The sequence below is a fragment of the Lepisosteus oculatus genome, chromosome 14, assembly GCF_040954835.1.
Source record: "Lepisosteus oculatus isolate fLepOcu1 chromosome 14, fLepOcu1.hap2, whole genome shotgun sequence".
In the NCBI taxonomy this organism is placed as follows: domain Eukaryota; kingdom Metazoa; phylum Chordata; class Actinopteri; order Semionotiformes; family Lepisosteidae; genus Lepisosteus; species Lepisosteus oculatus.
The window spans coordinates 33999967-34014420 of NC_090709.1; the positions used below are offsets into that span (position 1 = coordinate 33999967).

General features: G+C 48.6%; 2 protein-coding genes and 1 non-coding gene across 3 annotated transcripts; 2 read left to right on the forward strand and 1 right to left on the reverse strand.

Annotated features, from left to right (window-relative positions):
- Positions 1-8495: 8495 nt before the first annotated feature.
- LOC107076371 (zona pellucida sperm-binding protein 3-like) lies at positions 8496-9530 on the forward strand. Its single transcript, XM_069198093.1, has 3 exons — positions 8496-9114; positions 9216-9331; positions 9407-9530. Exons 1-3 carry the CDS (start codon positions 8557-8559, stop codon positions 9528-9530), a joined length of 798 nt encoding a protein of 265 aa, XP_069054194.1. The 5' UTR covers positions 8496-8556.
- Positions 9531-9706: 176 nt separating this feature from the next.
- LOC138242358 (zona pellucida sperm-binding protein 3-like) lies at positions 9707-10614 on the forward strand. Its single transcript, XM_069197859.1, has 4 exons — positions 9707-9875; positions 9953-10070; positions 10269-10369; positions 10447-10614. Exons 1-4 carry the CDS (start codon positions 9751-9753, stop codon positions 10586-10588), a joined length of 486 nt encoding a protein of 161 aa, XP_069053960.1. The 5' UTR covers positions 9707-9750; the 3' UTR covers positions 10589-10614.
- A 2791-nt stretch (positions 10615-13405) lies between these two features.
- On the reverse strand, positions 13406-13478 carry trnaf-gaa (transfer RNA phenylalanine (anticodon GAA)). Its single transcript has one exon. It is a non-coding gene; the product is annotated as a tRNA-Phe (tRNA).
- Between the last annotated feature and the right edge of the window lie 976 nt (positions 13479-14454).

Genomic DNA, 14454 nt, shown 5'->3' on the forward strand with positions numbered 1-14454 from the left:
TGACATCCCACCCCTGTCACTCTCTTCGTAAAGGAGTATGGTCAGGCCCTGACATCCCACCCACGCCACTCTGTGCCTAAAGCACTGTCATATGGCCCTGACACTCACCCCTCCACTCTCTACGTTAAGCAGTGTTGTCAGGCCCTGACATCCCACCCCCTACACTCTCTGCGTAAAGCACTGTCGTATGGCCCTGACATCCCAGCCTCACCGCTCACTGCGTTAAGCACTGTCGTATGGCCCTGACACTCACCCCTCCACTCTCTGCATTAAGCAGTGCTGTCAGGCTCTGACATCCCAACCCCGCCACTCTCTGCGTAAAGAATTGTCGTATGGCCCTGACACCCACCCCTCCACTCTCTGCATAAAGCAGTGTCCTCAAGCCCTGACATCCCACCCCCGCCACTATCTGTGTAAAGCAGTATCGTCAGGCCCTGACATCCCACCTCTGCCACTCTCTGCGAAAAGAAGTGTCATATGGCCCTGATACCCACCCCTCCATTCTCTGCATAAACCAGTGTCTTCATGCCCTGACACCCACCCCTCCACTCTCTGCATAAAGCAGTGTTGTTAAGCCCTGACATCCCACACCCTCCACTATCTGCGTTAAGCACTTTCGTATGGCCCCGACATCCCACCCCCGTCAATCTCTGCGTAAAGCAGTATGGTCAGGCCCTGACATCCCAGCCTCGTCGCTCACTGCGTTAAGCACTGTCGTATGGCCCTGACATCCCACCCCTGCCACTCTCTGCGTAAAGATGTGTCGCATGGCCCTGACACCCACCCCTCAACTCTCTGCATAATGCAGTCTCGTGAGGCCCTGACATCCCAACCCCGCCACTCTCTGTGTAAAGCACTGTCGTATGGCCCTGACATCACACCCCTCCACTCTTTGCGTTAACCCCTGTCGTATGGCCCTGACACCCACCCCTCCACTCTCTGCATAAAGCAGTGTCGTATGGCCCTGATACCAACCCCTCCACTCTCTGCATTAAGCAGTGCTGTCAGGCTCTGACATCCCAACCCCGCCACTCTCTGCGTAAAGAATTGTCGTATGGCCCTGACACCCACCCCTCCACTCTCTGCATAAAGCAGTGTCCTCAAGCCCTGACATCCCACCCCCGCCACTATCTGTGTAAAGCAGTATCGTCAGGCCCTGACATCCCACCTCTGCCACTCTCTGCGAAAAGAAGTGTCATATGGCCCTGATACCCACCCCTCCATTCTCTGCATAAACCAGTGTCTTCATGCCCTGACATCCCACCCCCGCCACTCTCTGCGTAAAGCAGTATCGTCAGGCCCTGACTTCCCACCCCCGCCACTCTCTGCGTTAACCCCTGTCGTATAGCCCTGACACCCACCCCTGCACACTCTGCATAAAGCAGTGTTGTCAAACCCTGACATCCCACACCCTCCACTATCTGCGTAAAGCAGTATCGTCAGGCCCTGACATCCAACCCCCGCCACTCTCTGAATAAATAAGTGCCGTATAGCCCTGACACCCACCCCTCCACTCTTTGCATTAAGCAGTCTCGTCAGGCCCTGACACTCACCCCTCCACTCTCTGCATTAAGCAGTGCTGTCAGGCTCTGACATCCCAACCCCGCCACTCTCTGCGTAAGGAATTGTCGTATGGCCCTGACACCCACCCCTCCACACTCTACATTAAGCAGTGCTGTCAGGCTCTGACATCCCAACCCAGCCACTCTCTGCGAAAAGAAGTGTCGTATGGCCCTGATACCCACCCCTCCACTCTCTGGGTTAAGCAGTGCTGTCAGGATCTGACATCCCAAACCCGTGACTCTCTCCGTAAAGAATTGTCATATGGCCCTGACACCCACCCCTCCATTCTCTGCATAAACCAGTGTCTTCATGCCCTGACATCCCAAACTCGCCTCTCTCTGCGTTAAGCAGTGCTGTCAGGCCCTGACATCCCACCCCCGCCACTCTCTGCGTTAACCCCTGTTGTATGGCCCTGACACCCACCCCTCCACTCTCTGCATAAAGCAGTCTCATCAGGCCCTGACAGCCACCTTCTGCCTAAAGCACTGTCATATGGCCCTGACACCCACCCCTCCACTCTCTGCGTTAAGCAGTGTTGTCAGGCCCTGACATCCCGCCCCCTCCACTCTGCGTAAAGCACTGTCGTATAGCCCTGACATCCCAGCCTCGCCACTCACTGCGTTAAGCACTGTCATATGGCCCTGAGACCCACCCCTCCACTCTCTGCGTTAAGCAGTGTTGTCAGGCCCTGACATTGCACGCCTGCCACTCTCTACGTAAAGAATTGTCATATGGCCCTGACATCCCACCCCCGCTACTCTCTGCATAAATCAGTGTCAAGTAATAGGTTTATTCCATGCTGAAAAAAAGAAGAAAGAGAACACAACATTTCGGCCGTGGAGCCTTCTTCAGGTGTGAGAGAGACAGGACAGTAGGCAAAGGTAAAGTAGCGGGAGAACAAAGGCTGGGAGAGAGGAGGAGTGAGAGGCGGGAGCAGGGGACAGAAAGAGAGGCCAATCAAGAGGTTTGAAGTCAGATTGGGTGCAGAGAGGTGTGAAATGAAACTTCCAATGAATGGAGAAAATTTAAAAGAACAGTAGTCTGTCGTTAAGGGAAGGGAGAATGTGTGATCCTAGCTGCAGAATAATTTTAGTTTCGGTGGTCTTTCTGATGTATGAGTTTCTGAAAACTGTCTTTGAGAACACATACAGAGAGATTAGAGTGGTTGTGGCCGTCAGAGGTGAAATGAGAAACAATGGGCTTGGAGAGATCTTAAATCTTCACAGCCCTGACGTGTTCTCTGAAGCGGTCTTCGAGTCTCCTTCCTGTTTCTCCAATGTAGATGGCTGGGCATTTACTGCAAGAGATACAGTAAATAAGGTTGCTGGAGGTACAAGATGCTGTCTGGGTGATCCGGAAATTGTCCTGAGGGGCCTTGAATGAGTGTGGTGGTGGCTGTGTACTTGCAGGTGATACAGCGAGCTCTGTTGCAAGGGAAAGTGCCTGGTGTGGATAATAATTATAATAATAATAATAAACTTTATTTTATATAGCGCCTTTAAAGGTGGCTTCTCAAAGTGCTTTACAGGATGACAATAACAATAAATAAGAAGACTACAACAATAAATAAGAAAATTTCACAAGACAGGACACAATTATAATTACAACAATACAACAATAACAATAGAGGAGACCGTGGAAGATGGTATTAAGAAGAGCAGAGGGGTGAAGAATGGAACCAGTTAAGTAAAGGCTTTTCTGAAAAGGAGGGTTTTGAGTCTGGATTTGAAGGAGTTTAGAGAAGGTGACTCTCTAATATCCTTGGGCAAAGAGTTCCAGAGCTTGGGGGCATAGCAGGAGAAGGCCCTGTCGCCCATACAATGTAGACGGGCTTGGGGGACAGTAAGGAGGGCAGAATTTGAAGAGCGGAGGTTGCGAGGTGGGGAGTAGGGCGATAAAAGTTCAGACAGGTATTGAGGTGCCAAGCCATGTAAAGCCTTGTAGGTGAGCATGAGGATTTTAAAGTCTACGCGGAATTTGACCGGAAGCCAGTGCAAGGACTCCAGGATAGGAGTAATGTGAACACTTGCACTAGACCTGGTCAGGATTCTGGCTGCTGAATTTTGGACATACTGCAGCTTGTTCAGAGTAGATTTAGATACCCCAGGGAGCAGAGCATTGCAGTAGTCAATTCGAGAGAATACAAATATGTTGATCAGCTTTTCAGCCACAGTTAATGATAGCATAGGGCGTAGTCTTGCGATATTTCTAAGGTGAAAAAAAGATGTTTTGACAGTATGCTGTACATGTGGGTCGAATGTTAAGCCAGAATCGAATATAACCCCAAGGTTTTTCAATTTTGATTGGAGCTCAAGTACAGAGCCATCTACAGACAGGGTTACATGGTTGTTGAGGGCGGTCAAGGGAGCTGTGAACAAGGAGGTTACGCAGATTCGGTGGTCGGCGATATGAGATGACAGGGCGATCAGAAAAGAGGGCCCCAATGGAGGGATCATCCTGTACGATGGAAAAGTTCTGGTTAATGGTCCTGGGGATAGGAAGTGTGTTAGGGTGGTAAGGAAGCACCAAAGAAATGCAGTTTTTACGGCGAGAGTTCCTGATCGGGTTGATGGTCCGGGGGGTGTTTTTGGCTCGGGCAAGGGCCTTGTCAATCACACTGCTGGGGTATCCTCTGTTGATGAAAAATGAGTACATTTCGAGGGCTTGGTTCTCGAAGTTGATGTCGTCGCTGCATAATCGTCGTAACCTAAGGAATTGTGAAAAAGGAAGAGAGTTTTTAGTGTGGTTGGGGTGAAATTAGCTGTACAGGAGGTAGCTGTGTGAATCCGTGGGTTTGTAATAAACTGAAGTGGACAGTCGGGGGTAGTTGATAGACAAGTGGATGTCTAGAAACGGAAGAGTGGTGGAAGATATGTTAACCGTATATTTGAGGGACGGGTGGAAGTTGGTGAAATGGTGCAGGAAGAACTCAAGGTGATCGTTGGAGCATGTGGCGGCACCGACGCAGTCATCAATATATCGCTTGTAGAGGTCAGGGACATAGCCAGTGTTGGAAGAGAAGAAGCGTTCTTCTACCCAGCTGACAAAAATGTTGGCATAGCTGGGTCCCATTCTGGTGCCCATGGCAACTCCACTGACCTGTTGGTAAAAAAGATTATTGAAAGAGAATGCGTTCAGTGTGAGGACCAATTCTGCACGGCGTACCAGGGTGTGGGTGGGTGGATCAAGCACTGTGCGTTTTTCCAGCGTGTGCTTGAGGGCTGTAAGGCCGTCATTATGGGGAATGACGGTGTACAGAGATGTGATGTCCATGGTAAAAATGTAGCATTCGGTACCCTGAAATTGGAAATCATTAAAAAGTTGGAGCGCGTGGTTGGTGTCTTTGATGTATGAGGGAAGATCTTCAACCAGCGGTCTCATGAGGCTGTCGAGAAAGGCTGAGATGTAAGTAGTTGGACAGTTACATGCTGATACGATGGGGCGTCTAGGGGTGTCCGGTTTGTGGATTTTGGGGAGGAGGTAAAATTGAGATACCTGTGGATGTTCCATGATAAGCCGGTTCGCCTCCTGGGGGAGCTCGTTACTGCTGATAAAAAGGGAAATGGTGGATACCACTTCCTTTTGGTAGTCAGTGGTAGGGTCCTGTTGGAGAGGGAGGTAGGCAGAAGTGTCAGTTAGTTGTCTAGAGTCTTCAAAGATATATAGATCCTTACGCCACACCACAACAGCACCTCCTTTGTCCGCTGGTTTGATGACAATATCATCCCTGTTGCGGAGAGACTGGAGCGCCTGATTTTCTCCTTGGGTGAGGTTAGACCTATGTTTACTGGGTATAGAGAGTGCCTTAGGAGCTTGATTAGTGCATTGGTTGATGAAATAATCAACTGGTGGAAAACGGCCAGAGGAGGGAGTCCAACAGCTCTGTTTGGGATTAATGTTGTTAATGACATCAATAACCGGGTTGTTATCAGCTGCCTGTGAAGAGAAATTGTCGGCAAAATGTGCTCTGAGACGGATCCTGCGGTAAAAGCGGTTAAGGTCGACATTGGTCTGGGTGATGTCCAGTTTCCTGGGAACTGGTACAAAACTGAGCCCTTTGCTGAGGAGGGATCGCTCATCCTGTGAAAGGGAAAGGTCAGAAGGTATGGTGACAACAAGGTTAGGGTTGGTGAGGGTGTTCCGGGTGTTGATGGTTTTCTTCTGTAGAAGATGACTGAGTTTTTTGTCCTTCTCTGTAGTGAGAAACTGGTAGAGTTTAGAGTTGAGAGATGTAATGAGGTTAGTTATGAAGGGAAGATGATGTGGAGCTGTCAGCCGTAGAAATTCCTTAGCCTCTTTGATGTTGTTGTCGGAAAGGATAATCTGTTTTTTGAGGGAGAAAATGGTAGAGAGCATTAGTTTCCTAGAAAATTGTTTTAGAAGTCTCTGAGTGTTACTCTGGGTGGTATCAGAGTCAAAAGAAAAGGTATTAAATTTAAGGCGAAATCCTTTAGGGATGATATTATGTCGACGACATCTGTAATGGAATAGAAGGTGGTTAGAAAGCCTGGTCTTGGAACAGATAGCTGTAAAGAGACGGAATGCTGGTTTAGTGAGAGAAGCGGGCAAGTGGCCCAGGGAGGAAGAGAAGGTATGACGAAGAGATCTAGAAAAAGATTTGGAGGAAGGCATAGTGGGTCGCATATATTTTCGTTTTTCTCTTTTTTGCATAACACGCTTTCGAGAAATAGACTGTCTTGTAATGAAAGCTGCATTAGAAAATGTGTATCTAAATTAAAATCGGGAATATGTCTTTTGCGTTATTCAGCTTTCTTAGCGCTTGGGTCTCGATTCAGATATTGCAATGAAAGCAACAGGGGAGTAAGTTTTCCTTTTCTAAATCAAAGGTGATCTGCTCACAAGGAAGTATAAAAACTTCAGCGTTTACGTTTTGAAGACCGCAAATTGTCGAAACAATATTGCTTCATAAGCTAATAAGTAACGTTTCTGAGCACGCAATGTATTACTAATGCTGTTATTAATAAAAAAAAGCTTAAATTCAATTAATGGAATTTGGACGGCTCAAAGTAGTCTTTTCCTTGTACAACTTTACTTGCCCGCTGAGTAGAGTTTAAAGCAACGGCAGCAGAAGTAGCAGTAATAGCAACAACGTTGTTAGAGTGTCACAATACACTCTATGAAAGAATTGCGGCTTCAGATCGTTTTGTTCTGTTGAAGCTGCCTACAGGCTCCGATTTGCTGACATTGGCTGTGATCTTTTTCATGAAATTCTTCACATATTTGAAATATTTAATTCGGGTTCGCCTAATACACGGTGCAAACAGTACCTGCAGCAGAATGCTGTGGCACATGAAGTCGTTTTGTTTATCGGTTGTAAGGATTGAGGAGCGTACTAGAAATCGAGGAAGCGAAAAGAAAATTAAACAGGAGTCACTTTTTGGATTGCTAATCCATTGTGCTCTGCTCGTCTAGGTTCAAATCCCATCCTTGTCATGGTTAAGGCCTGAGACGTGTGTGTTTTTTCTAAACGGTGTTTGCATTTGTTTCCTCTTTACTCCTGTAAACTCAGGATTTTTTTTCCTTGGTGGCAACAATACGCTTCTGTAAATGGTAGACTCTGCTTTCAAATTAGCTGCACCAGGCATTCGGATACAGAAAAACACAGGGATTTAAAATTCAGGAATATGAATGGCCAATGGCTTCTGTTCTGATATGATTGTACGAGAAGCAGAAGGAATCTCTTCTCTCCTATGGAGCATGAGCTGAATCAGGAGTGAGACATTTCGTATGCTCGTGCATATGTTAACACATGACCTACATCGTAAAACTAAATTAAAAACTAACATTAAGTTGTCAAAGACATTCATTTATATACAAACAATTGACAGACATAGTAATGATTCTACATTAACTTGTCCTGCACTGATCAGACTGATTGAAATGTATGAAAGCCCGTTTCCGCCAGGGAGTTACAAAAAAACGCGATATGGTATCGCAGAATTCCGACTAAGTAACTCAGAATTGCGACTTAGTAACTCACAACTCCGACTTCATATCTCACATTTGCAACTTCGAAATAGCCCATATTTCATTGTCTGTCCTTTTGTTATTGTAACGGATTCGGGTTCTAGCTAGCAAGGCCTGGGTTCGAGCCAATACAGTGAGGCACGAAGTAGGGTGGGAGCGGCGAGGGCACAAGCCCTGGAACCCGAATTCGTTACAATAACAAAAGGACAGACAATGAAATATGGGCTTTTCGAAGTCGCAAATGTGAGAGATAAAGTCAAAATTCTGAGTTTTTAGGTCGCAATTCTATGATTCTAAGTCACAATTCTGAGATACCATAGTGCGTTTTTTGTACTCCCTGGCGGAAACGGGCTTCCATAGGTTCTCAGTACTGCGAAGCAAAAGCAATCTCTGGAAAATCAGACAAATTATTATCAGATCATGTCAAAAGCTGATCAGTATTTCTTTACTGGGAAGCAAAGAAATGCTTGTATTACACATTTTAATATGACATGCAATTACACATGAAAAATAGTAAAATTATTTTCATTGCGGTACGTGTTGATAGAACAGCCCCCTCGATAAAAGAAAGTGTGGACGGACGTGTCGCATGTTCCGTACTCTGTCTGACAGCGAGTTTAACACAATTTCCTCGGAAATTAGAAACTAATTGAACAATAAATTAATCTGAGCAAATTTTACACGTGTGGGTGATTTAATTCTGTCGAAATTGCGTGGAACTCCTCCGCTGAGGTCAGATACACACGGGAAAGTGTTCAGGCGGCTTCACGGAGTCCCGCCTCAGACTGGAATCAGGTTCTAAATAGACGCTGAGAACAATCCGGGTCTCTGTATGTAATTGATTGTGTTGCTTGAGCGGTAGTGTGACCATGTGTGTGGTAGCATAGTCCTGCTAGTATAAAAACCTAGTCACGGCGTTCACACTTTATGCTCTCTTGCTTCAACATAGTTTTGTGGTTTATTTGTCTTACTTCTGTAGCAGTTTAGCGGGACGTCAATTTGGCAATGCGCTCGTTTCTCTTTGTGCTGTGCCTGTGCGCAGGAGCCGGGCTCCTTGCACTGATCTCCGCCGGGCCGGCTGGCTGGGACTTTCGGGAATTAGCGCTCCAGGCCGACCTCCCGGCTCCTGAAGACGCAGCCCAGTCGGAGGACTTGAGCCTGGCAGATGCGCCCTACGAAGACCTGTCTGCAAGCGAGAACGACTCGCAGTCCTTGGCTCCCGACTTTCGCCGCCTTCCCGTGTCCAGAGACGCGTACTCGCCCTACTTCGACAAGGAGAAGATGAAGCCCGAAGCCGGCAGCCGCCCCTTACCCGCCTACATCAAGAGCGTCCTGTTTCCTACCCAGCGAGGGCGGCTGCCGGCTCGCCCGGCCATCGGGGGCACCCAAGGAGTGGCTGTGTGGTGCGACTCCAGCAGGATGTACGTGAGGGTCAGTCGGCTCCTGTTCGGCTTCAGCTGTCGGCCATCGGAGGTGACCTTGGGCAACTGCAGCGTCAGCCGAACCACACGCAGTTACTTCTACTTCATCTACGGGCTTCACGAGTGCGGCACCGAGCGATCGGTAAGCGGGTCTTCATCTACAGGCAGTGTATCGATGTGAGCTGTAGGGCCAGTGTCGGGGTTGCCTTGCCTGTGAATATCCCTTCCTCTGTGACCCTGCAGGTTGTCCAGGGCCGCCTGGTGTACTCCAACACTCTCCGCTATGCCCCGCCCTCCTCCAGTGCACCTGTGCATCGCTTCATTCCCTTCTCTGTGCCGGTCAAGTGCTCCTACAACAGGTAGGCAGGGCTCTGCTGCTGCTGAGAAGCCGCTGGGAAAGTGTCCAGAAGCCCCTCATCTCCTCTGTCCTGCAGGTTCCACTACTCCTACAAGGTTGGCTATGTCCCCAAGTGGGCCAGGAGAAGGACCTTCTTCAAGGACCTGAAGAACAAGCACAGCTTTGTCCTGCTCACCACCAACTGTAAGCTCCTAGAGTGAGTGGCTCTTCCTGCCTGCAAGGGGTGCTGTGTGCAGGTGTAATGCTCGCGCTCTCTCTCTCTCTCTCTCTCTCTCTCTCTCTCTCTCTCTCTCTCTCTCTCTCTCTCTCTCTCTCTCTCTCTCTCTCTCTCTCTCTCTCTCTCTCTCTCTCTCTCTCTCTCTCTCTCTCGCCCACTGGGTCCGGCTCTCTCCTAAGGATGAGTACTTCCTGGGTCAGCCCATGTACTTCCAGGCCACTGCCTACTTTGCCACAGTGGAGCAGAGGCTGTACATCCACTCGTGTTACGTAACAGAGAAACCGGACCAGCACTCCCAGCCCCGTTTCCCCGTGATCGACAACTTGGGGTACGGCCCCTTCTGGGAGGAGAGGTGGGCAGGAGCCTCGAGAGCCTGCAGGGGTTCATCCTTGTCCTTGTCCCCAGGTGCATGGTGGACAGCAAGGCAGATGGCTGCCTGTCCAGGTTTGTCCCCTCCAAGCAGAAGGATGTGCTCCGCTTCACGGTTGATGCCTTCCTCTTCCAGAAGAAGCTGTCCAGGAAGGTACTGCTCTCAAAGGCTGCTCAGCCTTCTTGCTCTACTGATCCATGGTCTGCTTTTACATCCATGATCTAGATGTGAACCAGACTGTGGCAGCTGTAGTGCCTAGAGCTGCCAGCTTGCCTTCACTGATGGCAGAAGGCCCTTCTCTGTCCCTCTATTGGCCTTGATCCCTTAATGCTGTGACCTTCCCTCTTGTAGCATGAAGTGACTGAGCTGTACATGCACTGTGTCATGGCTGTGGCTCCTGCTAAAGCAACACCAGGGACCAAGTCCTGCACCTACAACAGGGAGGCGAAGAGGTACTTCTGCAAGGAGCCTGCTGTGGGTGCTCTGGGACATGCCAGGTGGAGGCCTCACCTGTCCTCCTCTCCTCCAGGTGGGAGGAGCTGTATGGTGACCATGAGGTCTGTGCCTGCTGTGAGTCCAGGTGTGCTGGCAGCTGGAATGAAGGTGGGTCTGGTTCTCTATCCCTTGTGGATGCATCTCTGCCCAAGAGACAACCATGCTTGGACAACTGAGGAATGATCCTGTGCTGGACAAAGGGACTGTGTAGATGAGTAGACTGTGGGTCTCTGGGTGTAGCAGATCACTCAATCCTGGGTGTTGCTTGTCCACAGGTACCAGGAGCCTGGTGACCAGCAGTCGGGTGGCTGTGGCACCAGTAGAAGCTCCTCTGGATGTGGGAGCTTACTGGACTGAGGATGAGGAGGGAGACCCTCAGAGCTCCAGTGAAGATGCTGAGAGCACCAGTGAGGATGTGGAGGGAGCAGAGGACTTTGGAGATGTTGGCCAGTGGACAGGTAGGGTCTGGCAGGAGGAGCTCCTGTAGGGGTGGGTGTCCTGCAGTGTAGCTGGATTGTTCTCCTTCTTCCTCCCCAGGTGCCTGAATGAAGGCTCCAGCCTGGCCCTTGTGACTCTCCTGCCTCCACTTGCCTTGTAATGGCAACATCTCAATAAAGCTGTGAAAGACCCTTCTGCCTGCCCTTGTTTCTTTATGGTTTATAGGTTTAAATGGTATGGAGGAATTCAAGGGAAGTGAGACCCATTAATCAATGGAAGTATTTGTGGGGGGGTTCCCCTTTCAAGAATGCTTCTTGTATTGCTGCCAATGAGGACTGAAAATGTCTGGAGTAATAAAGCATTGTACTGGGGGAAGATGGCTGCATAATTCTTTGAGCAGGGCAGTGTGCCTTTTTTTTACTGGGGGAGAGACAGAGGTGTTCAATATACTGGAAATCCTCCCATTTCTGAGAGGGGTAGTGCTTATGGAGTGTGAGTTGCTACTGTAGTACCCAGTAAGAGTGAGATCTGGTGTCCTATTCTGGGCTGCACAAACTGACTAAAATAAACACAAGGAAGGAATTGTCAACAGGGGCTTGGTGTAAAGTAGGCCTTCCCTTCCTTAGCAAAGGAACAATACTGGTGCACAAACATCAGTGAATAATGGTACAGTTAGAATCTCGGAGGTCTTGTATTATGGGCGTTGGTTTCACAGCAGTGGTAGTGGACAGTTATGAGAAGTATTAGGATTGAGACTGGAGATCCCAGCACTTGACTGGGAAGACAGGTGTTCACAACCACCTCTACCAGCAGCACAGACTATGTAGATTGAGACTGAACGCTTATTACACAAAGCCTCTCCACTGTTTCAGTGTCCCGTGTCATGGATTTCAAGTGAATCCTAGTCTCCCTTTGTGACTACCTATAATTTGCACAAATCATGATGGCCCACTAACAATGTCAATTTTTAGCCCTACTGCAGTGCCCTATTAAAGCTTCAAGGTTTTAGGATAAACTATTTTATAAAATGGTTCCAAAGGTGGCTTCTCAAAGTACTTGACATAATTACAATTAGAACACACAGGATAAAACAGCTCCAATAGACAGAGGAGACCATGGATGGTGGTACTAAGGAAAGTAGAAGCAGAGGGGTAAAGAATGGAACCAGTTCAGTAAAGGCTCTTCTACAGAACAAGGTGTTGAGTCTGAATTTGAAGGAGTTTAGGGAAGGTGACTCTGGTATCCTTGGGGAGAGAGTTCCAGAGCTTGGGGGCATAACAGGAGAAGGCCTTGTCACTCATACAGTGTAGACGGGCTTGGGGGACAGTTAGGAGACCAGAATAAGAAGAGCGACGGTTATGAGGGGGGGAGTAAGGGTGATAATACCAAATATCACAGTCTTCTTTTAACACGCGTGCTGTGATTCCTCTATGTAGCAGAAATGACAACCGAGGAGCCGAGAGATCATTTCAGCATTTCGCGTCTGAACGGAAAACACAAACGACCAACTTGGAATGATTTGCTTTTGACGCTTTTCAAAGCGTTCTTTGTGCACGACAACTGTGCCACCAAGCAAACTACATAAATATGAGAAAACATGCAAGAGAGTTCTCACTCAGTGTCGAAGGGTCGATGTATACTGGGGCTCAGTTGAAATGCAACGTCAGGACTTTTCCGAATTATGTCACACAAAGAGAGCACAGCCTTTTCCGCCCTGCCACATGTAACTTGGTAACTTCGCCGTGATCGTATAGTAGTCAGTACTTTGTGTTGTGGCCGCAACAATCCGGGTCACGGCAGAATAGGGGTGTCTGCTTTTACTACTTGCACGAATGAAGGAAAAAAAAAGCCAATCGATGTGAACGAACAGCGCTTTGCAGAGGAGTACTGCCTGACTGGATCGTTGATGAACGACAGAGGCCACTCCGACCTCTTCTCGGTTTTCTTCAATGACTTACTAAGGATCTTCTTCACATTCGCCCATGCAGGGGAAGCCAGTTACACCAAAGCAAACGCAGGGAAGTGCATTTCAAGCAGAGACCAGGAGGGACTTGTTTACACCGAGAGTGGTCGGAGAATGGAACAATGCGCCCCGCCCTGTTGCTGGAGACGATTCTTGATGAGATCTTGGGCTCACTAAGAGGCCCCCGCTGGATGCTAATCTTTCTGTTGTTCTTGCAGGTCCTGCACTGCTTTTGAGCCGACAGAACTCGTCCTGGTCTGTCGGCACAGCCCAATTGCAAATGATCGGCTCCGCGTACAGAAGGAACGTGCGTTTGGTACAAGAGTGCATGAAGGCACCGGAAATACATTGGGAACAAATGACCGGTCGCTCAAGACCTCTGTGAAGTACAGGAGCGTGCAAAACGAGGCTGTTTCCACCCGGTCTCGAACCGGGGACCTTTCGCGTGTTAGGTGAACATGATAGCCGCTACACTACGGAAACCTGTAGGAACTGCTGCTGGTGTCTCGCTTGCGTTTCGGGCTGAGAAAGGGACGCGGCACTTTAGGCAGGGGGCGCTGGAGAGAGGAACAAAGGGCGCGATGAAACAAAATGCCGAAACCCGGGATCGAACCAGGGACCTTCAGATCTTCAGTCTAACGCTCTCCCAACTGAGCTATTTCGGCGGTGCAGAGAGCCCACAGCCACCTGCTCCAGCCTTCCTGTGTTGCGGCATGAGCGCACCAAGAGGAGCGGGAGAGTGTTGCAGGAACGTCACTCAGAAGGAAAGGAACATGTGACCGGTCGCTCAAGACCTCTGTGAAGTACAGGAGCGTACAAAAAGAGGCTGTTCCCGTCCGGTTTCGAACCGGGGATTTTTCGCGTGTGAGGCAAACGTGATAAGCGCTGCACTACGGAAACGGTGAGAAAAGGGGGCCACCGGCAGTGAGTATTCAACCTTATTGCATTACTGCTCCCAACCAGTTGATATCAATTTAATTCCTAAGGGTTATGTACTTGTTTTGAGTATCTCATGTAGAAGTTGTAAACAATTACGAAACGGTCTAAATGAATGATATACCGAACTTATGTCCTCTTGATATGTGTAACTCTTTGTAACTGAATGAATTCTGATAACCCTTACGATAAGATCTGTTAGGTTTGCATGCATATTCTATATATTAACAAATGTATCCTCGTGTATTAGTACCTGTGTGTGCGTTGTTTGAGTTATGTCGCATGGTTGGATTCTAAGACCATTAAAATAATCAATTTTGTGATTTACTCCCACAAAAATAATTGTCCCAGTAAATGCCAAAACCCCTACAGAACTGGTGCCTCGTGAGAGAACACTACAACAGTGTGTGATTCCCTGCCCCAGCCAGAGGAACAGACAGTTAGCCTGTCTCTCAATAATAATACAGTGTGTGATCTCCTGTCCCAGCCTGGGAAACAGTGAGTCAGCCTCTCAATAATTATAATACAGTGTGATCTACTGTCCCAGCCAGAGGAACACACAGTGAGCCTGTATCTAAATAATAATAATACAGTGCGTGATCTCCTGTCCAAGCCTGGGGAACACTGAGGCTGTCTCTCAATACTAATAATACAGTGTGTGATCTCCTGTCTCAGCCTGGGGAACACTGAGCCTGTCCTCAATAC